This window comes from Nicotiana sylvestris, chromosome 9 (assembly GCF_000393655.2).
Source record: "Nicotiana sylvestris chromosome 9, ASM39365v2, whole genome shotgun sequence".
NCBI lineage: Eukaryota > Viridiplantae > Streptophyta > Magnoliopsida > Solanales > Solanaceae > Nicotiana > Nicotiana sylvestris.
In genome coordinates, this window is record NC_091065.1 from 192,621,399 (window position 1) to 192,648,498 (window position 27,100).

The 27,100-nt window shown below is 35.7% G+C and overlaps 3 protein-coding genes and 1 long non-coding RNA gene across 4 annotated transcripts; 1 reads left to right on the plus strand and 3 right to left on the minus strand.

Moving 5' to 3' along the window:
* The first annotated feature begins 7,895 nt into the window (after positions 1 to 7,895).
* Positions 7,896 to 10,416, plus strand: LOC104241477 (primary amine oxidase 1). The gene is made up of 4 exons (XM_009796419.2): positions 7,896 to 9,050; positions 9,133 to 9,246; positions 9,528 to 10,069; positions 10,204 to 10,416. Exons 1-4 carry the CDS (start codon positions 7,896 to 7,898, stop codon positions 10,361 to 10,363), a joined length of 1,971 nt encoding a protein of 656 aa, XP_009794721.1. The 3' UTR covers positions 10,364 to 10,416.
* A 696-nt stretch (positions 10,417 to 11,112) lies between these two features.
* Positions 11,113 to 15,661, minus strand: LOC104241473 (sugar transport protein 8-like). Its single transcript, XM_009796415.2, has 4 exons — positions 15,381 to 15,661; positions 14,440 to 14,759; positions 12,816 to 13,442; positions 11,113 to 11,659 (listed from the first exon to the last, which is right to left on the minus strand). The coding sequence occupies exons 1-4, from the start codon at positions 15,487 to 15,489 to the stop codon at positions 11,252 to 11,254; spliced, it is 1,464 nt and encodes a 487-aa protein (XP_009794717.1). The 5' UTR covers positions 15,490 to 15,661; the 3' UTR covers positions 11,113 to 11,251.
* Positions 15,662 to 19,187: 3,526 nt separating this feature from the next.
* LOC138878773 (uncharacterized) lies at positions 19,188 to 20,465 on the minus strand. Its single transcript, XR_011402550.1, has 2 exons — positions 20,400 to 20,465; positions 19,188 to 19,418 (listed from the first exon to the last, which is right to left on the minus strand). It is a non-coding gene; the product is annotated as an uncharacterized lncRNA (long non-coding RNA).
* Positions 20,466 to 21,768: 1,303 nt separating this feature from the next.
* On the minus strand, positions 21,769 to 26,110 carry LOC104226482 (uncharacterized). Its single transcript, XM_070158461.1, has 3 exons — positions 25,370 to 26,110; positions 25,151 to 25,294; positions 21,769 to 21,798 (listed from the first exon to the last, which is right to left on the minus strand). Exons 1-3 carry the CDS (start codon positions 26,108 to 26,110, stop codon positions 21,769 to 21,771), a joined length of 915 nt encoding a protein of 304 aa, XP_070014562.1.
* Between the last annotated feature and the right edge of the window lie 990 nt (positions 26,111 to 27,100).

Here is a 27,100-nt window from a genome sequence, read left to right on the forward strand (position 1 = left end):
TCAATCATATTCACTCCCTGCTTGCCGGTTTGAGATCGAGCTTTATGGGAATCGGATAAATAACATGCATCTGCATTATCAATACGATCTGCACCACTTTTGTTAGCATTAGCAAGATAAATAAGTGCAACATCTACACCGAGATAGAGTATTTCAGGACCAAGGAGCTCCTCATCCTCTTCTAGAAGTTGGAACAGATCCTTATTCACTTCAAGTGATTGAATATCCAATGGTGTACTTAATGGGTACACTTTGTCCATGTAAAAGCATTTTTAAGACCCTCTTGGAGCTCTTCTGGAGTTCCAATTTATGTCACCAACATAAACAGCAAGTGTAACAAAGTCTGATGACATTTTCTTTATAAAAATACATGGACAAATAACATAATTTATGTAACCTTCTTTCAGCAAATATTCACTAAGGCGATTATACCACATGCGCCCAGATTGCTTTAAACCGTACAAAGATCTTTATAATTTGATCGAGTACATTTCTCAAGACTTTGAATTATATGCTTCGGGCATTTTCAATCCTTCAAGGATCTTCATATAGATTTAGCCAAATAAGTCATATAGGTTAAGACTTGTATCTAAATGGTACGACATCTTCAAGTGTCTGGACTGCTAGTCCGATCCTCACAATCGTTTACAATATTGTGCACTATATTGTATTAAATGTATCGTCGACGATCATTTTGTGTCAGTTCCGAAGCGACATAACTTGTGGAGATCTCATCACTTTCTTTATTTTCAGGTACCTGAACTTTTCCGGGAGTTTCATGAAATGTTATGTCGTGGGCTCTTCTGGAGCATATTTCCTCCTCATTATGATCATTTTGATCATTAGCTCCTACTATTTTTCAAGGATTGTTACCTTTGGAACCGATTGGTCTACCACGCTTCATGCGTACAGTAAACTCTATCCTTCAGGGACTTTAATTTTAATAGGAGCATTTGCAGCTGAAATATGATATTTAATTTTAGATCAGCAAATGCTTCTGACATTCGACTTAATTATCTTCTAAGTGAGGATCATGATAATTCGATTCATATAACATATTTTTCAACTGCTTATTTTATCCCCCAAATGTTAAAAAAACTAACATATATCCCCAATCATCTTTGGGAAACATATCTTTGTGTATTATGGTAGAGAAATTAATCATATACCACGCAACAAAAGATAGTAAAAATATTTGGTTTCTGATCCTAAACCAATTGTGAATGGAGGACTTATCATATATTGTTGATCTGATGCATACAAGTGCTGCTATATGCAATTTAGAAAATCTTAGACCAACACATGAAGCTTTGTTCTCATAAGCAATGGTTTAGACATTAATAGGAGGTATTCAATGCTAAACCAGCTTGGATATAAACCAGCATTATCAAGATGAACTGTCTTGATTTCATAATCTGAAAATTATGCTCTTAATCGAGAAAAGCAATTCCAAATGCCAAACTGCAGGTTGACAATAATTACACATGTAACCATCTCATATATGCACCTATAAGTGGTTCACATGATAGGTGAACGGGCCCATATTCACCTTTTATATATTTCAGAATCAGGGGTCTTAGTCCCAACTTTAGCTGGTATAATCAATTCATTATGAGAACAAGCAACACATGAGAATTCCTGAAGAATCTTCTAGTTCTTTAGTATATGCTTATCTGAATTCTCAAATAGCTCATTTAAAAATGGCAAATGAAAACTTCAAGTTTATCATGTCATGTGCTATCTCTTAGTAAACTTCTGGTTTACTATGGCATAAACTTTTGCTTTAGTAAACTTCTGGTTTACTGTGATACATGATATAGTACAAATTAAAGAATAAGGCAGGTAACTTCTCACATACATATTATTTTACCCCCTATGATTGTGGAAACATGAAGATTATCAATCTTCCAATCATTTGTAGTCTCAATATGATAGCCATTTGTATTAGTAAACTTCAGGTTTACTACAACATATGTTTTGACCATAATCATATAATATGAATGACATATTTGTATATAAGCTCTTCGAGAGCCTTAATTTATTATCCACAATCTAATATTTATCTGGCACTACTGGTGTCATGTATTCTTTAGGCAAACATTTAGCTCTTCAGGAGTTATTGATACATTTTGTACTATCAAATATTGCTCAGACACTGCTGGTGTCATGAGAGAAAATCACAATCAAATAAACAATGTAAAACAATTGTTTAAGCACACGAAAACTCTTCTTCATAATATTTTTCCACTTCAGGAGGCAATTTCAACTGTGTTACTTCTTCAGGAGCAAATTTAAAATACGAAATATTGAGTATATATTCTCTCGATTATATTAACTCTTCTGGAGGTGAATTGTAATGTATTCACATCAAGAGCGCGTTCATATTTACCCGACTTATTAGTATTGTCACATTCACTTCAGGGAATGGATTAATGTTATCAAAAGTTCTCATCCTTCAGGAAATCGAACATAATTATCTGAATGCGCATTAATCACATCAAATTGTGATGCCTCAACCTCTTTTAAAATATTTACTACTTCAGGAGCAAATCGAGGCGTGCATTTAATATAGAGAATATTTATGTAGCTTATCTTCAATTGTAACTATAGAAAGCCTAAATTATCACTTCTGGTGATCATAGACATATACCACTTCTGGTGGTTAACAAAATATAATTACAATGAGATATATGAAATATAACTACTTCTGGTGGTTGTATATTTCTTGCAAACTCTGCTAGAGTTTAAGTTGATCTAATAATATTATCCATATTCTTTAAAATGACATAAATAAGATATATTATAGTAAACATCAAATCATAATTTTTCTTTATGTACAACAATTACATAACCATACTATCTATTACAAATAACAAAAATTAAAATATTTACATTTCTATAGATTCACCACCGATTACATGACTTGTTTCTCCTTCTGGGAGTGCAAAGTAATCAGCTACATCCAAATGCATGAAGTCTAAATTATCTTCAGAAATAAAATTTGCTTCAGCATTTTTCTCTGTCTTCTTCAGGGAGGCTTGATAAAGCTCAACCAGGTGCTTTGGCGTACGACAGGTACGTGACCAGTGCCCTTTTCCTCCACATCTATAACATGCATTTTCTGCATTTGGCGCTTGCACCGCTTCATGCTTTTGTTCCTTCCTTTTCCACTGCTGGTGGTGAGGAGGCTTCTTTGGTGCATTATTATTACCATGATCGGGGTTTCTTCCCCGACCACGGCCATGACCACGACTGGGGCCACGACCTCTTCCACGTTTAGCTTGGTGGAAGTTCGTCTCATTCACTTCAGGGAATGGACAAGAACCAATAGGTCGGCTTTCATGATTTTTCATTAATAGCCCATTATGTTGCTCTGCTATAAGAAGATGTGAGATAAGTTCAGAATACTTTTTAAATCCCATCTCTCGATATTGCTGCTGCAGGAGCATATTCGAGGCATGAAAAGTGGTGAAAGTTTTCTCCAACATATCATGATCAGTAATATTATCACCACATAATTTTAATTGGGAAATAATTCTGAACATAGCAGAATTATACTCACTGATAGATTTAAAATCTTGTAGCCTTAGATGAGTCCAATCATAACGTGCCTGTGGAAGAACGACCATCTTCAGGTGGTCATATCTATCTTTCAAATTATTCCACAGTATGACTGGATCTTTAATAGTGAGATATTCCATTTTCAGGCCCTCATCAAGGTGATGGCGTAGGAATATCATTGCTTTGGCACGGTCTTGGTTTGATGCCTGATTTTTATCCTTGATGGTGTCTGCCAGACCCATCGCATCAAGATGAATTTCAGCATCAAGCACCCAAGACATGTAGCTTTTGCCCGATATATCCAGGGCTACAAATTCAAGTTTAGAAAGATTTGACATTATTTAGGAAAAGAAAGTTCTTACCTCAGATACTTTCAAAATATTTGCTCGAGATGGTAGAGCTTCGTGCTGATAACGTGTTATGAAATAAAGACTATAAAGTAAAGACAAGTATAGAGAGAAACTGATATATTATTCGAATTCAAACTGATGTACATAATGAACTGAAATCTCTTCTATTTATAGAAGAAAGGAAGCTGCTCTGTAAGCTGCTACTACAAGCTGCAGTGTAAGCTGCTACTACAAGCTGCAGTGTAAGCTACTATAAGCTGTTGTGTAAGCTGCTACTACAAGCTGCTGTGTAAGCTGCTGCTGTACCAGATATGGATAATCTTCTACTGAGAGCAATATTTATCCATAACGGAGTACTGAATGGATAAGCTTATTATATCTGGTATGGATAATCTTCTACCGGGGGTAATATTTATCCATAACTGGGTACCGAAGTGATAAGCTTCTTCAGGAAGCTTATTTCCAATATAGTACTAAATAGATAAACATATTTACGGTGGAGTCCCATATGGATAAGTTTTTTCAGGAAGCTTATTTACAACGGAGTACTAAATGAACATTCATAATATAATGTATTTATAACATAAGAGTCTTTTTTTAGGTACACATATTACATGTTAAATCTCTTTTAAAAAAAATTTGTGTATGTTTACTTTTTTTATTTATTTAATTTTCTAAGTGAAAATTCTGCTTCAACCGCTTCGCATCTGAGTTTGGAATTTTTCAAAATGCAATTCAAATAGTGAATAGGCATTTGTAGACCTTTATCAAATTAAAAGTGTATTAGATAGACAATGAGAGAGAGAATAGTTGTATATTGAGTAGTACAATTAGCTATAAGTATTTGTAATAACCATACGATGGAACGAATGTGATCCTTTGGTAAAACAGAAACACCCCTAAATGACCGCTGCGTAAATCAAAATTAGTATGATTAAAGGATAATAAATCGTTGAACAGAAAAATTATAGCTATTTGGGCATTATGTTAGATTGTTAGCGCGAATTGAATCACCAATAGTATAATTTGACTTAATTTTGAGAAAATTTGTGATCAATTTTATTTCGTTAATGGATTTAATATTCATTTTTGGTATATTTACAAACGCAATTTTGATCAGTATTTGTTATTTTTAGATGTGAAAAATACTAGAGAAAGTTAGATTTTGGATTGTTTAATTCTACAAAGGGCACTTCAGGTAAAAAATCAAAGCAGATCGCGTATACGAGAAGCGTCCTACTAGTTAAAAATTATATTAAAAAAAAATATTTGTAAATAGTTTGCAAACTATAGTTAAGTGGACGTTTGAACATAAGAATTGTAAAATTAAAAAAAATGAATTTTTTTTGAAGTAAAAATGATATTTGAAAATTAGAGTTGTGTTTAGACATGAATATAATTTTGGGTTATTTTTTAAATTTTGCGAGTGATCTGAGTGAAAATATTGAAAAACAGCTTTTTAGAGTTTTTAAAATTTTCGAAAAATTCTAAAATTCATCTTTAAATAAAAATTAAAAATTTTATGACGAAACACTGATTTCGAAAAAAAAAAAAAAATTGACCATTTTGCCCTTTAAACTCAAACTAATTCCTACAAGAGTTCATATACAAGTAAATAATTTCAATTAAAACATAATACAAAATAGTACATTACCCCTATGAAAACAAATAAAGTAGATAAATCGTATTTGGATCAACTCAAATTTGGTGATACATAAAGTCCATTAAAACTTTAATATACATTTGCGGGGATCGAAACATTTCACCAACTTCAAGATTTGTATTAACCATTTTGACATGTCTCTTCTCACATGTATGTCTAAAATAGCTAAATAGAACGTCAGCACAATAATCTAAGCACTTTTGTGAAGCAAGGTTTCTTTCTTTAAATTTTTTAAAGTTTTATTTTATAACTCAAATATTTATTTTTATATTAATATTCGTGTGATATTTTAAATTATTTACTAATCGACATAGGATATACGCGCAATGCGCGTGTCTAGATACTAGTATGTCAACACATAAGTGTAGGGCTGTGCAATTGGATCGGATATCCAAAAATCCAAACCGCTCTATTAGGATTTTCGAATATTCTGATCGAATATGGATTGGGCATTTCAAATTCGGATATTCAGATCGGATTCGAATTGGTATATTTTAATCCATTCCGACCCTCAATCCGAATTATATGGATATGTATAAATATTGGACTTACATTTTATGTTTAAGTCTTCTCATTTCATCCAACTTTCTTTAGACTATTCTTTTCTTAGTTTATATCAAAATCTCTCTCTGACCTCTCTTCAGATTGCTCTATCAACGTCTTTTAAGTTTTATTGTTTACCCTAAGTAAACTCATACCAATACGGGCCGACATTCACACCGTGATATCCGGTTAAGCACGGACATCACGGCCCTTTGTTAGTCGTGTGCGGTTGTTTGGTAATGCTTTCCGAAGGCTTAAGGCTCAAACCAGACCCGGAGGACGTGGTCCTAATGACCCCGAGGGCAGGTGTTTTGCTCGAGCACCGATATGAGGGGCTCCTTGCTCTGACTCCGATTCCTTACGATCGCGTCACGTTCCTGCCCCGTTTGACTCATCGGGAAACCAGGGTGCTCAGTGAGTACGGTTTTACCCGTATACACTTACCTTTGTGTCTCTCATTCTCAATCTCTCCATCCTATGGATAATGATGCCTCTCCCTTATTAGACATTTGTTTGGAATTTCAGTTTACCTCCGATCCAACCGATGCACAACCTTACTAAATGAGTAGAAATTATGTTATTATTGCTGTTTTATGAGGGGATTAGAGAGTAGGGAACAAAGGCAATTTTGCCTTATGGTATATATTGGTTATTCATCATGTGCCAAAGTGGAAGAGTTTTCTTTACGCCAACATTAAGGCTGGCTCTAAGCTTTGGCCAGCAATTATCTTTAAGCATAATCTATATCATTTAATAAGTTCCGATATCTTTTTTTTTTTAATGTTTGTATCAATCAAACATGTTCACATAAATGAAATGGGGTATTTGTTTAAACTTGAAAAGTTAAATTCAAAGTATTTATTCTAATGAGTCCACTTTCAAAAAAATTAGACATTCCTCTACTGGTAACAAAAAAGTAAATTAAATCTTCTTCTATAACATTTGCTTCTTTTAGGATGGTCAATGATGATATTAATAAGCTTGATTTAGAAGGGTACTGTACATCAATTAAAAAGTTGTTTTCACAAGGCAAGTGGTTCTTAGTTTATCAATTTTTTGGTCTTTTAGAAAAGTTAAAAGGGAACCTTGTAGCAACAACAAAGTTATCTCTGTGTAGCATATAGATCACGAGTTTGAGCCGTGCGGTGCGGCTCTTACCCGGACCCTGCTTGCGCTCTTCCTCGGATTCTGCGTGAATGCGGAATGCTTGTGCACCGAGCTGCCATTTTGGTCTTTCAGAAAAGTAAAAAGCATGTTCTCTTGATTTGAGCTAACAAAAGAAAACTACGAAGTTACTAAAGGGCAAACCAAAGCAATCTTAGCTTTCAATGTAAGAAACAGCAAGAAGCATTGCTCCACTACTTGTATTAAATGTGATAGGGTATTTATTGTCTTTTTTATAAGATTTTTTGAACTGGTTACAGCAAGTATATGCTACATGAAGCTACCATGATTATACAATATTTTATAGCCATTAAAACATTGAAATAAAAGAAAAGGGATTGTTATACAAATAGTCGGTCAGATTCACTGTTTATTTTTCTCGCCGGTATACATAGATCATATATTAATTGTACATAATTATACATATATTATACGTGAATTATACATATATTATACATCCATCGGCTATTTTTAGTTTAAAAGATTATACGGACGACTGTTTAGGTTAATTCTTCAAAATGAAACAAGAGGGGAAGAAGGAGAAAAATTCTGCCAACAATAAATATGCAAACAGTATTTGAATGTCAAAGAACCATATCTCAATCAAGTTCTCTATGGAGTTCATAAAAGTAGTGTCCACATCCTTTACTCTTCCAATTCTTGTTATTGTCTTTTTGTTCTTTTCCACTAGAAGCCAGTGCCATCCTTTAGACCCTCTAAATCCTACTGAGATCAACAAGATTAGAGTCATTATTCAAAAATCTCATCTTAGTTCCCTCTCCAATTTAACATTTCACTTTGTTGATATTGAAGAGCCTGAAAAAAAAGATGTTCTTCATTGGATATCCTTACATTATAAGCAAGAAAATGTTCGTTTTCCTTATCGTCGAGCCAAGGTAGTGGTTCGTGCAAATGGTGAGACGTTTGAAGTCGTTGTAGACTTGGCCACTCGGTCTATCATATCAGAAAATGTATATACTGGTCATGGTTTCCCTCCACTTACTCTCGACGAAATTGTACAATGCAGCAGGCTGACATTGAGGAATCCTAAATTTCAAGATTCAATATTGAAAAGGGGTTTGAATATATCAGAAGTTAGTTGCATACCACAGCCAGTAGGATGGTTCGGGCAGCCAAGGACACGAAGAGTACTTAACGTTCCATGTTTTTATCGCAATGGGACTACTAATTTTTGGGCAAGGCCAATTGAAGGGATCACTACAATAGTAGATGTTGAATCCATAAAGATAATCAAATATATGGACAGATTCAGAGTCCCTTTGCCTGAAGCCGAGAGTGCTGATTTTCAATCATCGAGCCAGAGATCAGTCGCTTGCAATGACACTGGCACAAGCCGGATTATCATCAAAGGCAATGAAGTTAAATGGGATAATTGGATTTTTCATGTTGGATTGAACACGAGGGCGGGGACTATCGTGTCTACAGCTTCTATATTCGATCATACAAGAAATGAATATCGACATGTGCTCTATAGAGGTCATGTATCTGAGACATTTGTGCCTTATATGGATCCTACATTTGAATGGTACTATAGGACTTTTATGGATATTGGTGAATTTGGCTTTGGAAGGTCTGCTAGTAGTCTTGTCCCGTTGCTAGATTGTCCGAACAATGCAGTGTATATGGACGGATATATGGCTGATTCAGAAGGACATGTAGTTCAAGTTCCCAACGCGATTTGCATGTTTGAAAGATATGTTGGCGATGCTGCTTGGAGGCATACAGAAAATGGAGTACCGGGAAATATAGTAAGCGTCTAAATATAAACATTTTCATACTTACTACTATAGTTATCTAGTGACATAACCAACATTCAATTTGTTTTTGCAGAACACTAAGGGACAGCAAGAAGTTAATTTGGTTGTTAGAATGGTTGCAACAGTGGGAAATTATGATTATACACTTGATTGGGAGTTCAAACAAAGTGGAACTCTCAGAGTTGGAGTAAGAAAATTAAGATGTTATGCTTGTTAATATCCTTCTGATTTGCAATCTTTATTCTTTAGACTTCTGTAAGGGAAACTTTAGCGTAACTGGTAAAGTTGCTGTCATGTGTCCAAGAGGTCACGGGTTCAAGCCGTGGAAACAACCTCTTGCAGAAACGCAGGATAAGGCTGCTTACAATAGACCTTTGTGGTCCGGCCCTTCTCCAAACCCTGCACATAGTAGAAGCTTAGTGCACCAGACTGTCCTTTTTTCTTTAGACTTCTGATTTGTCCGTGCAGGTAAGCTTGAGCGGAGTTATGGAGACGAAGGCTGTGAAATATACGAACGATAATCAAATAACAGAGGATGTTTACGGGACCCTTGTGGCGAAAAACACTATTGCAGTTAACCATGATCACTTCCTTATTTACTATCTTGATCTTGATATTGATGGTACTGATAATTTATTCCTAAAAGCCAAACTGAAAACTAGAAGAGTGAAAGACTCAAAAATTTCACCTAGGAAAAGTTATTGGAAAGTTGTTAAAGAAACTATGAAAACAGAAAATGAGGCTAAGATACACCTAGGACTAGAACCAGCTGAATTGTTGATTGTAAATCCAAATAAGAAAACAAAGATTGGAAATGATGTATCTTATCGACTAATACCTAGTCGACCAGCTATGTCGCTGCTATCATATGATGATTATCCTCAACTTCGAGCAGCCTATACAAAGTATCAATTGTGGGTGACGCCATACAACAAATCAGAAAGATGGGCTGGAGGATTCTACGCTGATAGGAGTCGAGGAGATGATGGCCTTGCAATCTGGAGTCGCAGGTAACTATAGTATGTAATAGTCTATCCCACTAGTGATATTGCCTGCATTAAACTTAAGTCTACACAACTTTAAAACGCATCACTAAGGTCTAAGACTTCTTTATATAAGCTGATTTTCTGTTATATATATGCAGGAATAGACCTATAGAAAACAAGGATATTGTGCTTTGGTACACTGTTGGACTCCATCATGTACCATGCCAAGAAGATTTTCCTGTAATGCCTTCATTTTATGATGGTTTCGAGCTCCGGCCAACAAATTTCTTTGAAAGAAATCCATTGCTGAAACAATGATATACCTTGATAAATTGATATATAATTTGAACTGCAAATTTCAAGTTCTTCTATTAAACAGTTACCTTTTAACTCTACTACATAAAGAGTACTAGTAAATTTGTTGTAATTTATATGGAGAACAAAAGATGATCTTCTTTAGCCTGTTTATTTTCCTCTCTCATTTCGATATTTGGTTGACATGTTCTGATCGATATGCACAAGTACGTAGGTGACAACTCGCCTGAAAGACGACCTACCCCTTACATTTTCGATGTGGAACAACATGTACCTCACACGCAATGGCGTAGCCACATGGTCACAAGAGTGGTCAACATGTACCTCACATGCAGTGGCGAAGCCACATGGTCACAAGGGTTGACCAACCTTCGTCGAAAAATTGCACTGTATATATAGGTAAAATATTTTTTACAGGCATATAACACATATTGAACACCCTTTGTCGGGAATTTTTTTTTACTTCTTTCAAATTTGAATACCCTTGGAGAAATTCCTAGCTTCGCCACTGCTCACACGACTAATACTGAGATGACTGATACAAGTTGTGTGAGTGTTGCCTATGTTTTGACAAGTTGAATTTGTGGGACCCGAAAACTTCTATAACATAAGATTTGGGTCCACAAATTTCACTCGTCAAACATAGACAATCCCCTCACATAATATGTCAGTTGCGTAAGGTGCAAAGTAAAGTTTCTCTCAAAATATGTGTGTGCGTGTTGGGTAATAAAACAATCAATTTGCACAAAGTATAAAGCAAAAGACAACTTTTATAGATTAAATTCTTCTTTTGCAAACAAAACTGGAGACAAAATCTGATATAAGGATAGACAGATAGGAAGAAAGAAAAAAACAACAAACTAACAATCTTTTGATAACAAAATAGCCAATCTAGAATAGTTTCTTCCAAACAGGATGCTTCATCCAAACACTTTCCACCATAGAATCAATTGGAATTCCCTTTGTTTCAGGCAAAAGGAAGATAACAAACAATCCCATAACGACGATCCATCCGGAGAAGAAGAAGAAAATATAGGCTTGCATTGTGCACAGCATTGTCAAGAATGCCTGTGCAATGAGGGAAGTGAAGAGCATGTTAGTACTGACCGCGAATGCAAAACCAGCCGTTCTTGTTTCCAATGGGAATGTCTCACTTGGAATTAGCCACCCGAGCGGTCCCCATGACCACGCGAACGACATTACATACGTGCACACCAGAAACACTACTACTGCTGCTAGTTTCTTGTCCAATGTTCCTGTCTCCCTCAAATTTGTTGCTAAAATAGCTCCAATTGCAACCTGAAACATTAAAACCAAACTGCTATCAGAAAAACAGACAAAGGCTTCTCAATTTAATATTACAGTCTATGGTAGAATCGTTACAACCTCTCTATCCGCACAAGGTAGCGGTAAACTCTGTGTATACATTACTTTTCGCAGACCACACGGTGTGGGATAATACTGGGTATGTTGTTATTGTTGTTGTTGGTAGAATCGTTCTCACTCTGTCCCAAATTATGTGACGGTGTTCGTATTTTGAGAGTCAAACTTCTTAATTTGATAAATGATATAGAATCTTTACAACAACAACCCAGTATAATCACACTAATGGGGTCTAGGGAGGGTAGTGTGTGTGCAGACCTTACCCCGACCCTAGGGTAGAGAGGCTGTTTCCGATAGACCTTCGGCATCCTTCCCTCCAAGAACTCCCCACCTTGCTCTTGGGTTGACTCGAACTCACAACCTCTTGGTCAGTGGCGGACCCAGGATTTTGGACAAGCGGGTTCAATCTTAGAAGTATATAACTTTAGTCGTAAAATAATAGTTGTCAAGTGGGTTCAAATAAATATTTATACAAAATTTACACAGCTTTAATCCTAATTTATACATATACACAGCATTATTTTTTTGTGAAGCGGGTCCAGTTGAACCCGCTAGCCACCACTTGGGTCCGCTACTGCTCTTGGTTGGAAGTGGACATAGAATCTTTAAATTTTTTTAAATATTTTAAAAGTACATAAAAAATATTATAACTCACAATAATTAATAATTTAAAATATTTATATGGCATATAAAGTTGCTGCCATATGACTATTTAGTCACGGGTTCAAGCCGTGGAGAAAACCTATTGCAGAAATGTAGGGTAAGACTACGTACAATAGACCCATGTGGTCAGCCCTTTCCCGGACCCCTTAATGTACCAGACTACCCTTTCTTTATATGGCATATAAAAAATCGTGCTAAAAGAAAGTCCTTTGACTCTCGAAATCCGAACAATACCACATAAATTGGGATGCAGGGAGTATTAGCCCAAGAGTCGTCAATTGAATTCTTGAAAACTTGAAATTTTAGTGTAGTGGCAAAGGGATTCAAAAAAAAAGTTTTCGAATTCTGCCTCCGCCTCTAATAACAATTTAATCAAAAATGCAAGTAGTATTTTTGATGAATAGTGTACCTGAGAAATTAACATTTGACAACAAGCCTGGAGGAGCAATTTTCTTCTTCCAACCTTATCAACAAGATAGATGGAAACAAATGTACTTCCAACATTAACAAGTCCAGTAATAACAGAGGATAGAAGCGAACCATCGGTCTTAAAACCCATAGTTTGGAAAAGAACAGGCGCGTAAAACATAATGGCATTAATTCCAGTAAATTGTTGGAAGATTTGCAACAAAATCGCGATCAAAAGTGGTGGAATACTAGCAGTCTTAGCTAAGTTTCTGAATGGATGTTTCACTTGCTTAGCTTGTTCACAGGCCGCGACAATTTCTTGGTATTCAGATTCCACGTCACTGACACCCCTAATCTTTTTGAGCGCGGCCTTGCCCTGTACCTCTTTGCCGCGCTCAATTAGACTCGTGGGGGTGTCAGTGATGACAAAGGAACCAATAAGTAGAACCATAGCTGGAACAGCTGCAAATCCAAGTGACAGTCTCCAACCATTTGGATGAATCATTGAAGTTCCATAGTTAACAAGATTTGCTATGAATATTCCTATTGTTACAAATAGTTGGAAAAGAATATTCACTGCTCCTCTGTGTTGGATTGGTGCTACTTCAGTCAGAAATAGTGGAACTGTCTGAAAATATTCCAAAAAAAAAAACAAAAAAAAAAAAAACATTTAGACCTTAGAATAATTCACGTGTGTCAAGTAGGCATTTTAAATTGTATTCCAGGATTTGGTTATGATATAAATAATATTTGGAAAAAAGACTAATTTTGTTTGAAAATATTTTTAACTGTTTTTTGTTAGATTGTAAAAAATATATTCCAAAAAAATTAATTTTCTAAAAAATCAATGATAATATTAGTAAATCAGATACTCCCTCCGGTCCACAATAAATGATTTTTGGCCTTTTTTTATGGTCCAAAATAAATGATTTTCCCAGATTTCAAGAATTAATTATTTATTTTTTTCCTACATTGCCCTTGGAGTAAATAGTGTTGGAGTATGTGTTAGGAGTGTTGCCCTTGGAGTAAATAGTGTTGGAGTATGTGTTAGGAGTGTTTATGTGAAGAGATAGTAAAGGTTAATATGGTCAAATTCATTGTTGATTTATATTAAAAGTTAAATTTCTTAATCTGTGTGAAAACAGCCAAAAAATCTAGATCAGAGTAGTGTTTTGATGAAATATTTGAATAATATTAAAGGTTAGTATTTAAATGTTGGTTAACAAAGTGCTATGAAATTACGAGATGAGATAATTATGAAGGAAATTGACTTCCGTCAAAAAAATATTTTCTGACAACCAAACACTAAAAGAAATCTTATTTTCTGGAAAAAAAAAAATTACCCTCCCAAATTGTTTGAAATTTGGAATTGAATGAAAGATATTATAAAGTTGCAACCATTTCAAAATATTATAGGGATCTTGAGTATTAAATTAAAAAAGATTTATACCATAATGTCACGTAAACGCAACTGAAGATAATTTTTTATATAAACAATAATTGATAACCTTATAAAAATTGGAAGCAATCTTCTATTAAAAGATCAATATGTACTAATATCGTAACAAAATCTTTACGCCATCAGTGTATATAACGGTAAATATAATCATTTTGATTATACGTACCTCATTTCCAAAGCCAACACCAATACCAAATAAAATTCTACCAAAAATGAGCATCCATCTGTTATCAGCGGCGGCGCTCAGGGCGGCTCCGCCGATGAAAAACATAGCAGCCATGAAAATGGTTGGTCTTCTTCCTAATTTAGTGGCGGCTTTCGACGCGAAAAAACTCGCGACGAGAGCCGATAAATATAAGGATGAAGTGAAGAGTTGGAGAAGTTGATCATCATATTTACAGTAGTTGTTCTCTTTTGCATGTAACTTTCTTTCATAAACATGTGGGAAAAATTTTAGCAAGAAATCATCCATGCCTGAAACTCCTCCTGATTTAATAAAAAAATCCAAAAATAATAAAATAAATTAATTTGTATACATCCTAATCCAATATTTTCTATGCGAAACATAAATTTATACGTGAAAATCTACTAAAAATTCAAAGAAATATTAGATATATATGAATAATGTTAAAATTAAAACGAGTCCAATGCTAAGAACCAGCGGTAGTGGCTTAACCACATGCAGTGAAGGATGATCAATTCAACATCCTTCATCAGAAATTTATACTAATACTAAACACGGCCAAAAAATTTTAAAAGAAAGAAAAGAGCTTCGCTCGGTTGGCCTTCCTACGCTGAAGGATGCCTCTTCTCTCTTCTCTAAAGTCAACAACAAACAAGTGAGAGAGGCAAGATTTGAACCTAAGTAAAAAAAACTTCAACAGATTTACGGTTTGCCGCTTTTGACCACTCGGCCACTCTCCTCTTCCCGGGCCGAGGCCCCCATTAATGAATTCTAATTCTAAGAAGGGTGGGGGCGTGGCATATAGAGGCCAAGAATTACCTTTTTTATACGTTAAAATTTTGAACATTCTTAACGAAATTTTTTTATAAGTTTGAACATTTCAAGTTAAATCATGAATTCGCCTATGAACAAGAAAAACATACCTGAAATACCAATATCATAACCAAACATGAGACCACCAAAGGCAGCAAAAATCCAACAAGAGAGCACATAAATTGTTATTTTAGAATTATTTGTTTGAGCATTCGCCATTTTTGCTCTCTTTTTTTTTTAAATATCAAAAGATTGTTCTGTTTTTTTCTGTTTCTGCTCTTTCCTATATATAAAATTTAATAAACCAGCCAAAGAATATTACATGAGAAAGAGACAAAGAAATCTAGAGTAGATTAATACTCTAATATTCTTTGTCTCTTTACTCTCCAGTTTTTTGCCGGAATTTACTTAATCTTATTAAGTCAATGCCTTTTATATATAGTTTGAGATTACAGTTAATTCTCTTGCTTACCTTTCGGATAAATTTGTGACTATATTTTAATTAATAGGTTTCTAATGTTTGGTCTCCCAAATATTTTGGATATCCATCCACCATTAATATTTTCTTAATTTGTTCTCGCTCGGTATTCGGTAACGGTACTTGTATTTGTGCATACAGTAGACTTAAAAAAATCGGATAAAATACAAAAATGGTTGGTCGGTTAATTAAACTAATTATATTTCTAGTTGAATATTGTATAAAATAAGTATTTTTTTGTATATAATATATAACAAAATTATACATTTTGTTCGGCATCATTTTTTGGAGTGGCTAAAAATATAAAATTTTCAAAAAAAATCTTTGGTCCTTGACGATTGAAGTTTATTCGAGGAATAGAAAAAAAAAATGAAATTACATGACATTAAGTGATATGTATTTTTACTTAAATTTTTAACTGCTAAGATTAAAATACTTGATTTCGTGTAAACATTGAGTGCGAGTAAATCTTTTACAAGCCGAAATGGTCGTAGTATTTGTCTTGATTCATGCGGTCAAGGAAGTTGAAGGGCCATGCATTAATTAGTTCACAAAATTCATGCATTTACAATTTTAAAGAGTGACAAATTTTAAAACAAATTAACTAAGGATGATTTTTGAAAAAAAAAAAAGAAAAAGAAAAAAGAGGACAGTTAACGATATTGTTAATTTTGTTTTAAAAAAAAAAAAACAAGAAATAAAAAGGAACATGGAAGAGAAGTTTAATTAGTTAAGAAAATGCTTCAATTTTGTATTTTTGATGTTTATTAAATAATGTTTAATGTAGTTAAAACATTGAAATCCAAATTCTCCATTTTTATTTATTTATGTTGTTCTTTTCTTTGAAATAGTTTCTGCGTATTTACAAAGTTAACATTCTAAGAATTCTATCCATTCAAGATTTAATTTTTTCAATTATTCCATCATTTTTCTTTTATGTTTTTAAAAATTTAAATGATCCCCTATTTCCTTCTTCTACTTTTGAGTCAAATTTGGGAAAAGAGCATAGAATAAGGCATATAATCTGCTTGTGCTTTAAATAAATGTTGACCATCAGTCAACCATTTGAAAAAGGATTATTTTGGAAAATAATTAATAAGCAGACGGTAAATCAGACTACTAACCAAATACTACAGTTTCAATTTGACTAATTGATAAGAAACTTTAAATTATTACCATAAAACTATATTATTAGCATAAATGAAAGATTTCTTGATTTCACTTGTTGACCGAATATAAGCAAAATTAAAATTTCATTAGATTTGTTTAATTATGATGCATTCTTATTCGTTTTAAAACAAGTTATATTTTTAGATTATATGTAGCACAACTTATATAATTATGGTATTTGACTATCATCCAAAAGCTATTCGATGACTATAAAAATAGTTTAATTTAGTTACATAAAAAATTTATTATTGGGTAGATAAGAGGACAAAATAATGTTATTAACCGTATTATCTAACATGCTCAAATAAATCAGATTATATTTTGATATGATTAATAATTTTTAATAATATTCGCGCTTTGCGCAAGTACTATATGATGATACTAAATTCAGTAAAAGCATAATTCAACCGAAAATCAACGTATAAAACATTAAATAGAACGCAGCCTGAGTTTGGAATCTAAAAATGAAAAGTTGATTGTATAAACTAGATTAATCATGAATATTTTGCTTGCATTATGACTATATAATAAAAGAATACCATAATTCCATTATACCACGTGATGGTCATGTATATTTTTTACTCTTAAGTACTAAATCAGATTTTAGATATATTTTTTTCTATTTTTAGAGGGGAAAGCGGCAAGGGAAGGGAATAATACATAGTGAGATTCGATCTCTCGACAACTTTTTCTGAATTTATTTTGCTTGCATTATGTCATAATTTACTATTGAATTGTTCGTATTGTGACAATATCATTTTGTTGATACTTGGTATGATACAAGATATCGTCCAATTATGAAAATTACATAACTGTTATAAATATATATTATATTATGGATGTTCATTTAGTATTTCGTTGTTAGTTTATCCATATGGGACTCCGCCGTAAATATGGTTATCTATTTAGTACTGTCACACCCCTTTTCTACCCCTCAAAATAATAATAATATGTGTATGGGCCAAAGAGTTTTTCCAATTAAAGTGACAAAATTTGAATAGGGATTATTTTATTGTTCAGAGTCGCCACTTAGAATTGATTTTTTCGGTGTTCCAAGTCACCATTTATTTGGATCCCTAGTCAAAGGAAGGTTTGACTCTATTTTAATCGGTCCGCGAAAATAAAGTTCGGGTAAGGAATTCTGTTGACCGGGGAGAAACTATAAGGCATTCCCCGAGTCCCGTGGTTCTAGCACGGTCGCTTTATTGACTTAAACTTGGCTTGAATTAATTTTGGACAAATTGTGATTTATATTATTTTCATGTTTTACCTATCATCTTTTATCTCTTGATTATTAGAAAAAATTAAAGAATATTTTTGAATAATAAGATGTCATAACCACACTACGCAAGCGAATGCGTGACGAAATTTATTATTTAGTCATAACGGCACTACGCAAGCGAATCCGCAGTCATGACAGACGATTGTTAGCACGTTATTTACTTTTGAAAAATTGCTGCAATTGTGTTGGAGGAAACATTAACCCTCTTTTTCAGAAAATTTATTAAATGTCACTACCACGCTACGCAAGCGAATCCGTGATTATGACAAAAGATATAAATTAATTAAAACTATTGAAGATGACATGAAATTGATGAATTAACTTATTAAAAGTTAAGTGTCACGCTACACAAGTGAGTCCGTGAAGTTAAAGTGCACCTACTATTTGCCTAACGTTTAAATTAATTAAAGGGAAACTAGTTAATTAAAATAGTAGAAAAATCTGATATTATTATTATTTTTTCGAGTTTTATAGTTGGGAAAAATTCTGCAAATAAATGTTGGACCAACTTTATCTATTTTAAAAGAAATGAGTCAACTTCTTGTTTAAAAAAAAATGAGCCAGCTTGTATGGAGCTTTTGGGCTGCTGGAATTTATTATTAAAATGGGCCAAGAAATGAATTTCAATTGGCCCAATGCTATATAGAAGAAAAGGGGTAATTTTGTTGTTTAAAGGTAAATGGGCCAACTTTTATCTTTGATTCAATAAGGCCCAAAGTTGATACAATCTTAGCTCTTTACTTAGTTTGAGTTCATGACCATTAACTACATAGTCACAATTGTATAAACGCCCACTTTACAAAAATAGTCATTTTTGTAAATCCGGCAAAATGGCCAGATTAACAAAGATATTATCACAGCATTCCTAGAAGCATATGTTGACAGTGAAATTTCAGCAACTAAAACGAACTCATGTTATGTGTTATACACCTAAAGTCATTCATGACATACTTAGCATTGTTACTCGGATATAATAGCTTGAAAACATGCTTAAAAAATCCATAAACGACTTACATATCACATTCAAAAACTTACAACTCAATATTCAAGTATTATGAAGGACTATATTCACATTATCACATGCTTGATACATAACAATAACATACAAGCTCTTTTGTTGTCAAACTATTCATCACATCAAACACATTTAAATGGTGCAGCATGTTCAAGTTGTTCCCATTGCTGAAAATACGTACATTACGAGTCTTAAAGGATTACCTAGTAGCAAAAAAATAAACAGTAGTTCAGCAACTAAAGCAGCAGCTAAACAGCAGCAAAACAGCAGCAAATCCGTGTTAAAACAACCCGAAAACTTAGAGAGGGAACCCAGAAACGAACTCTAAAGAGGACTTATACTTTTTTAAAAGTTTGCACTCTAAGATTCACTCCCAAAGCTCACCATTTCAGCTTACTTTTCATGTGTTCAACTATTGATTTTTTTTTTGTGACAAAGCAATTATAAAAAATGCCCCCTAAAGTGTGATGGAGTCCCCCCAAAGTGAGGAAAAGGCAGCCCTTAAATAGGCAAATTTGGACAGATTTTGATTCACCAAATGTCTGTCCGACAAAAACTGACATTGTGTGCTAAACACTGTTCAAAATCTATCCAAAGGTCAAAGGAAATCTACTACGTCAGAAACAAAAAGAGAAAAAAAATATCATTTCAGCCACCCTAACTAGTAAAAGTAGGCTACTATCACCCTATTTTATGATAAAATAATATAAACTTCAGATTTTAACAACATCAATATCACCATGTTGATCAAACTAAACCAAGTATTAAAACATGTAATTAAACTTCACACAGTGTTATGAACCAATCGTAAGCAAACAAAAATTAACTATTAAAGCCAAACGAAACGCACGCTATCGCTGGAGCGATTTAATAAAACCAACTAGACAAACATAATCAAAAATGGGTTAAATGAAGAAACAAGATAGAAACTAACTTTAACTAAAAAAATCAAAAAATTAATAACGAGGCAGGATTACGATTTTACCATATACTCTCAAGCATTTCCTCACTACCTCACTTTAATCAACACAAAGCTATTTTACTACTTCAACAAGTGCAAAAACAGAAAATTTAACATTCCAAAACTTCAAAAACTAATGCTAAAATAATTAATAATAAAAAATAAAATCTAAAAAATAAAAATAAAAACAAAAAATCAGCCATGAAAAAGAATAGAATTTTACCATTTTACAATTCAAGTGGCCGAAAAAATGGTGGTATGCCAAAAGAGGGTGTTCGGGGAGGTCGCCGGAATTTAGCCGGATTTTCAGGGTGAAATTGGCATCAATAGCTAGTTCTTGAGGAGCTCTATCCATTGATGTAGGTATTGTGGGGTGGTAGTGGTTGGAGCTTCAATAATTTGGGCAAAAAGTGATGGGAAAGTTTCCTAGATCTAAGATTCAAGGAGTTTGAAGGATTTTTGAAGGATTTGGTTTGGAGATATGGAAAGAGGAAGTTGTGGAGATTGCATGGTGTGAATTTGGAGGTGTTTGGAGGTGGTCCGGCGGCGGCGGCGGCTATTTTCGTCCGGTGGCGGTGGGGCGCGGCAGCGGCTTGGGGGGAGAGAGAAGAGAGAGTGATGAGAGGAAAGAAGAGAGAGGAAATAATAGGGAAATGGGGCAAATTTTTGGGGATTTTAGGCTTTAAATACCTAGGATGAAGATCAAACTAGGACCATTGGATTAAATCAAGATGGGTGGATGAGATTGAATCTTGTCACTTAACCAAAACAACGTAGTTTCAAGACAAAACTACGTCGTTTTAAGCTCTTCTTGGCAGCCCCCTTTGGACCGGGTTTGGGCCAATTTTGGAACAATTTTAATTAAATTACACTAGCCCAAACCCTACCCCATTTATCAAACCATTACTCAACTCTTAAAACCTATACATACACAAATAAGAACAAACACACACACACACATACATATTATATATATATATATATATATATATAATGCGAAAATTAGGCATTTACAGCTGCCCTTCTTTGCTCGAGAACATGAAGAGTTTTTGTGCAAAGACAAATAAATGTCATGGATAATTTTTTGCTCACATTCACTCTAGTGGAAGCATTTTGAAAAAGGTGGTGACCGAACCTTGCTTCTGAGGTTGCCTATATATCCTTGGTTATAAAGGAATCAGGTCAGTGTAGTTCTGGGAAAATTTGGTAGGTGGGACTACCAGACACTGGAGCTAAGACTACTGTTGCTGCTGTTGTTGTTGTTACTCTTACCGTTACTGCTTCTTACATCAAAAGAAAAAGAGAAGAGCACTACATTTGTCTGCAAACTAAGAGTACAAACATTCCTATCCACGTGTCTTCTAGAGTCAAATCTTGATTCTTGACCTGCTCGCTTGTGTTGACCTTAGATTAGATCTTAATTCTTTTGAAGAAAAGATTATGACTCAATCTCGATGGCTTGCTTTCTGGATCAGAATTTGAGAAGATGAATCTTGAGAAGTTGGGCTGCTGACACATTATCAAAGCTAAACTCCGACTATCTTGTGATCAAAGGATTTCTTTCTTCTAATGAGAAACTGAAACTACAAGCTTTAGTCGTTACTTGTGCTATACAGCAGAGCCTGCAAAGCCATCAAAGACAAACAAAAACGAACAAAATCTTTCTGCCCCAGTCTGGTACTAGGAAAATTCTGTGAGTTATTAGAGAAATCTGTAAATTATCTAATTTATTGAAAAAGCAGATAGAAATAGTAGTATAAACTAGCTGAAAGAGATAAAATTTGGTAACGAAGGATAGTTTAACCAGGGATCGGTACCTTGTGCAACTGAAAGGAAATGTAATCATAGGCCGGTACCCTCTCTTACTAGAATGAAATAGAATCGGGTGTTAGCACCATGTATTATCGATAAAGTGTTGAATCCCTCTAGGCGAAATGGTTCGATCTAAGTTAAACTATATTTAAACAACCTGAGCGAAGATTACTTCTACCCGAAACTACGAAATAGATCCCCCTAGGCGAAACGGTTCTACCTGGGTTAAGCTACGTAAAACACCCTGAGCGAAGAGTACTTCTACCCGAAAACTATGAGCTAGATCCCCCTAGGCGAAACGATTCTACCTGGGTTAAGCTACGTAAAACACCCTGAACGAAGAGCACTTCTACCCGAAACTATGAGCTAGATCCCCCTAGGCGAAACGGTTCTACCTGGGTTAAGCTACGTAAAACACCCTGAGCGAAGAGTACTTCTACCCGGAAACTATGAGCTGAATCCCCCTAGGCGAAACGGTTCTACCTGGGTTAAGCTACGTAAAACACCCTGAGCGAAGAGTACTTCTACCGAAACGGTTCTACCTGGGTTAAGCTACGTAAAACACCCTGAGCGAAGAGTACTTCTACCCGGAAACTATGAGCTAGATCCCCCTAGGCGAAATGGTTTTACCTGGGTTAAGCTACGTAAAATACCCTGAGCGAAGAGTACTTCTACCGGAAACTATGAGCTGAATCCCCATAGGAGAAATGGTTCTACCTGGGTTAAGCTACGTAAAACACCCTGAGTGAAGAGTACTTCTACCCGGAAACTATGAGCTGGATCCCTCTAGGCGAAACGGTTCTACCTGAGTTAAGCTTCAGAAAACACCCTAAGTGAAGAGTACTCCTACCCGGAAACTATGAGCTGAATCCCCCTAGGCGAAACGGTTCTACCTGGGTTAAGCTACGTAAAACACCCTAAGCGAAAAGTACTTCTACCCGGAAACTATGAGCTGAATCCTCCTAGGCGAAACGGTTCTACATGAGTTAAGCTTCAGAAATAGGAGGTGTGAAAAATAGTGATGCATGCTGAAAATAAAAGAAAAATGGAGATTTTAAGGATCTTACGTTTGGTGAAATTCGTTCACTTAGGACCGACATTCTGCACTACTTTGTTCCTGCTTTAAACAAAGAAAAACTTGTGAGTTTTTAAAGTGGTGGTTGGTTTGTGGCCTTGATGCCCTGAGTAGCTTGATTCACGACCACTACTGTCGAAGAACCGATTCTGTCAGCGTGGTACCGAGATGTTATGCCGCTCTGTATCATTTTCTAGAGACCTTGGCTTCACAATATTTCCCTCAATTGTTTCATACCCAGATGTCCATGGTACAACTACCCTTGTCTCTAAGGCAATGCATTTTTCTCTAAAATCAAACTTAGTTGTCTTACCCCAGTATCAGTTTGTGTCCGTAGTGCTCATCAACTTTTCTCATAAAGCAGGTCTTGCTTAGGCAACCTTTTCAGCTCTTTTTTTTAGACACTTTGTTTTTCTTATCGGATGAGATCAGAGATGGATTCGTGCCTTCGTCAATGCCATATATGGCCCAAATTGTGCTCGACATTACGGGGAAGCTGTAGCCAGTTTTGCAGCCCTTTCTTTGCTTCGATTTTGATGCAGGATTAGACCGAAGGGGACTCAAAGAAAAATTATGGGTAAAACAGAATAATAATTGGAAGCGAAAAAGAACTGTGCTTAGACAAAAGGTGTCCCTTTCGGGAAAAGGAATAGGGAGACTTATCTGGAGGTATATGCCGACTTTAATGAATCATGACATGCATTTTGGACTGGATGCCTGATCTGTCTGAGCTGTCTAATTCTCAAAATCCACCGCAAATGTTCATCTTGAATTTGTCTTGGTTGTGCTCATGCCGGAGAATCAAAAACCCTTATTCGGCTAGTAGCGCCCATTGCAAGTTTTCGCTAACTAACCTCTCTCATTTCTCTACTAACTGTCACCTTATGTTGCCCATCTGGGTTTTCACCAATAAGACTCTCTCATTTCTCTGCTCACTATCGCCTTATAGTGCCCGTACAGGTTTTCACTGATAAGACTCTCTCATTTTTTTTTGACTAAGATACTGTATGAGGGAGGTTATCCAATGCCTTTGGCATGGGGACTTCAATCATTCTTAAAAAACATCGATCAGAAGTTCTTGAAAGATAAAAAGGCGAAATGAACCTTGAACTGAATTACAACTTTTGGAATCATTTTTACAAAAAAAACTGTGAAATAAAACAAACTTCTGCCCCAGTTTTGGAGTATTGGGAATATGGTTTTTTTGTTCTGATGGGACCAAACCCAGGGTAAGGCTGCCTACGCATCCTTTCGGAATCAGGTCGGACGTAGTTTAATGACTCAGAGATTTGTTGTTGTTTTTTTTACAAGTACACAAGTTCCAAGAAGTGAGAAAAAGGAAGACAAATACGTCTCAAAAGGATTAACAAAAAGGGTGACACCTATTTGGAATAGCGAGCAAATGATAGCTTTCGCCACTTCAATTTGAGAAAATCAATGTGTGAAAATTCTACAATGGGTATATATCAGACATAATATCTTTTGACTGCATCTGCGTTAATAGTCATGTCTGGTACCCGTCCTTATTCATCTACCAAGTGCAAGGCCCCTTTTGGTAACACTTTCTTGATGATGTAGGGTCCTTGCCAGTTCGGGGCGAACTTTCCTTTAGCTTCTACCTGGTGCGGAAGGATGCATTTCAAAATCAGCTGGCCTACCTCAAACTGCCTTAGGCGCACTTTTTTATTGTAAGTGCATGCCATTCTTTGTTGGTATAACTGGCCAAAACACACTGCTGCTAGCCGTTTTTCATCGATCAACATCAGTTGTTCTAATCGGGTCTTGACCCACTCAGTGTCTTCAATCTCTGATTCCACAATAATTCAGAGAGAGGGAATTTCAATTTCAGCAGGTATTACAGCTTCAGTTCCGTATACAAGCAGATACGGAGTTGCGCCAACAGATGTGCGAACAGTCGTACGGTATCCCAAAAGAGCAAAAGGCAACTTTTCATGCCATTGCCTAGAACCTTGGATCATCTTCCTAAGAATTTTCTTGATGTTCTTGTTTGCCGCTTCAACTGCTCCATTGGCTTTTGGCCGGTAAGGGGTAGAATGGCGATGCATGATTTTAAATTGTTAGCATACCTCCTTCATCAAATGACTATTTAGATTGGCTGCGTTGTCAGTGATAATGGTCTTTGGGATACCAAAGCGACAAATGATGTTGGAGTGAACAAAGTCTACCACTGCTTTCTTGGTGACTGCTTTGAAAGTGACGGCTTCCACCCACTTGGTGAAGTAATAAATTGCAACCAAAATGAATCTATGCCTATTTGAAGCCTTTGGCTCGATCGGCCCAATAACATCCATTCCCCAAGCAACGAAAGGCCAAGGAGAGGTTATGGGATGTAACTCCGAAGGAGGCAAGTGAATCAGGTCACCGTGAATCTGGCACTGGTGACATTTGCGAACAAATCTAAAGCAATCTCGCTCCATGGTAAGCCAGTAATACCCTGCCCGTAGAATCTTCTTCGCCAAAACATATCCATTCATGTGTGGTCCGCATACCCCTGAATGCACTTCACTCATGATCCGCTCTACTTCTGTAGCATCTATGCATCTCAACAAGTTTAAATCTGGGGTCCTCTTGTACAGAATTTCCCCATTCAGGAAGAAACCACTGGCGAGTCGCCTTATAGTTCTTTTTTGATCTCCTTTGGCATGCTCTAGATATTCTCTTGTTTTCAGGAATCGTTTTATGTCATGATACCATGGTTCACCATCTGGTTCTGTCTCGATTGTATTACAGTAACCGTGTTGATTCCGAACTTGGATTTCTAGTGGATCAATATGAGTATTGCATGGATAAGGGAGCATCGAGGCTAGAGTAGCCAATGCATCGGCTAGCTCGTTGTGAAACCGAGGAATGTACCTGAACTCGATAGATTTGAATCTTTTGCTCAAGTCTCGCACACATTGTCTGAATGGAATAAGTTTGATGTCTCGAGTCTCCCATTCACCTTGGTCTTGACTGATAAGCAAGTCAGAATCTCCCATAACTAATAGTTCACGCACATCCAGATCGATGGCCATTTTCAAACCCATGATACAAGCTTCATATTCTGCCGTATTATTAGTACAAAAGAACCGAAGTCGGGCCGTCGCAGGGTAATGGTGTCCAATAGGTGAGATGAGGATTGCCCTGATCCCAACTCCTTTGATATTGACAGCCCCATCAAAATACATTTTCCATACATGGTGATCGTCTGGAACCACTTCCTCTATCGAGTTGACCTCTTCGTCCGGGAAGTATGTGCTAAGTGGCATGTACTTATTATCAACTGGATTCTCTGCCAAATGATCTGCCAAAGCCTGTGCTTTCATCACGGTGCGAGTGACATAGACGATGTCAAACTCTGTGAGCAGGATTTGCCATTTTGCGAGCCTGCCAGTGGGCATTGGCTTTTGGAAGATGTACTTCAAGGGATCCATTCTGGATATGAGGTAAGTAGTGTAGGCCAAAAGATAATGTCTCAACTTTTGAGCGACCCAAGTCAAGGCACAACATGTCCTTTCTAAAAGGGTGTATTTAACCTCATAATCGGTGAACTGCTTGCTCAAATAATATATTGCATGTTCCTTTCTGCCTATTGCATCATGTTACCCTAGAATGCATCCAAAGGAATTATCCATCACTGATAGATATAAAAACAAAGGCCTACTAGGTTCAGGTGGGACCGGTACAGGGGGTTTTGACAGATAATCTTTGATCCTGTCAAAAGCCTTTTGGCAATCGTCTGTCCATCTGATAGCGGCATCCTTTTTCAGCAACTTAAAGATGGGCTCGCACGTGGTTGTGAGATGAGAAATGAACCTACTGATGTAGTTCAACCTTCGAGCAAACTCATGACCTCTTTTTTGTTCTTCGGGAGTGGCAGATCTCGAATGGACTTTATCTTAGATGGATCCAATTCGATGCCTCTCCGGATGACTATAAAACCGAGGAGTTTCCCAGATGGGACCCCAAATGCACACTTGGCTGGATTAAGCTTAAGGTCATACCTACGAAGCCGTTTGAAGAACTTTTTCAAATTA

Bases quoted from the DNA above. Each gene is read 5' to 3' on its own strand.
- LOC104241477 (XM_009796419.2), top strand. From the start codon at position 7,896: ATGGAGTTCATAAAAGTAGTGTCCACATCCTTTACTCTTCCAATTCTT. The intron at 9,051-9,132 runs GTAAGCGTCTAA...TTGTTTTTGCAG, and splicing joins ATGGAGTACCGGGAAATATA to AACACTAAGGGACAGCAAGA. The intron at 10,070-10,203 runs GTAACTATAGTA...ATATATATGCAG, and splicing joins CTTGCAATCTGGAGTCGCAG to GAATAGACCTATAGAAAACA.
- LOC104241473 (XM_009796415.2), bottom strand. From the start codon at position 15,489: ATGGCGAATGCTCAAACAAATAATTCTAAAATAACAATTTATGTGCTC. The intron at 13,443-14,439 runs GTACGTATAATC...GAATATTTTCAG, and splicing joins GTGTTGGCTTTGGAAATGAG to ACAGTTCCACTATTTCTGAC. The intron at 11,660-12,815 runs GTACACTATTCA...TTAATGTTTCAG, and splicing joins GTCAAATGTTAATTTCTCAG to GTTGCAATTGGAGCTATTTT.
- LOC104226482 (XM_070158461.1), bottom strand. From the start codon at position 26,110: ATGGGTTTGAAAATGGCCATCGATCTGGATGTGCGTGAACTATTAGTT. The intron at 25,295-25,369 runs GTTATTGGGCCG...TACTTCACCAAG, and splicing joins TCGTTGCTTGGGGAATGGAT to TGGGTGGAAGCCGTCACTTT. The intron at 21,799-25,150 runs GTATGCTAACAA...ATGGCTTTGCAG, and splicing joins ATAGTCATTTGATGAAGGAG to GCTCTGCTGTATAGCACAAG.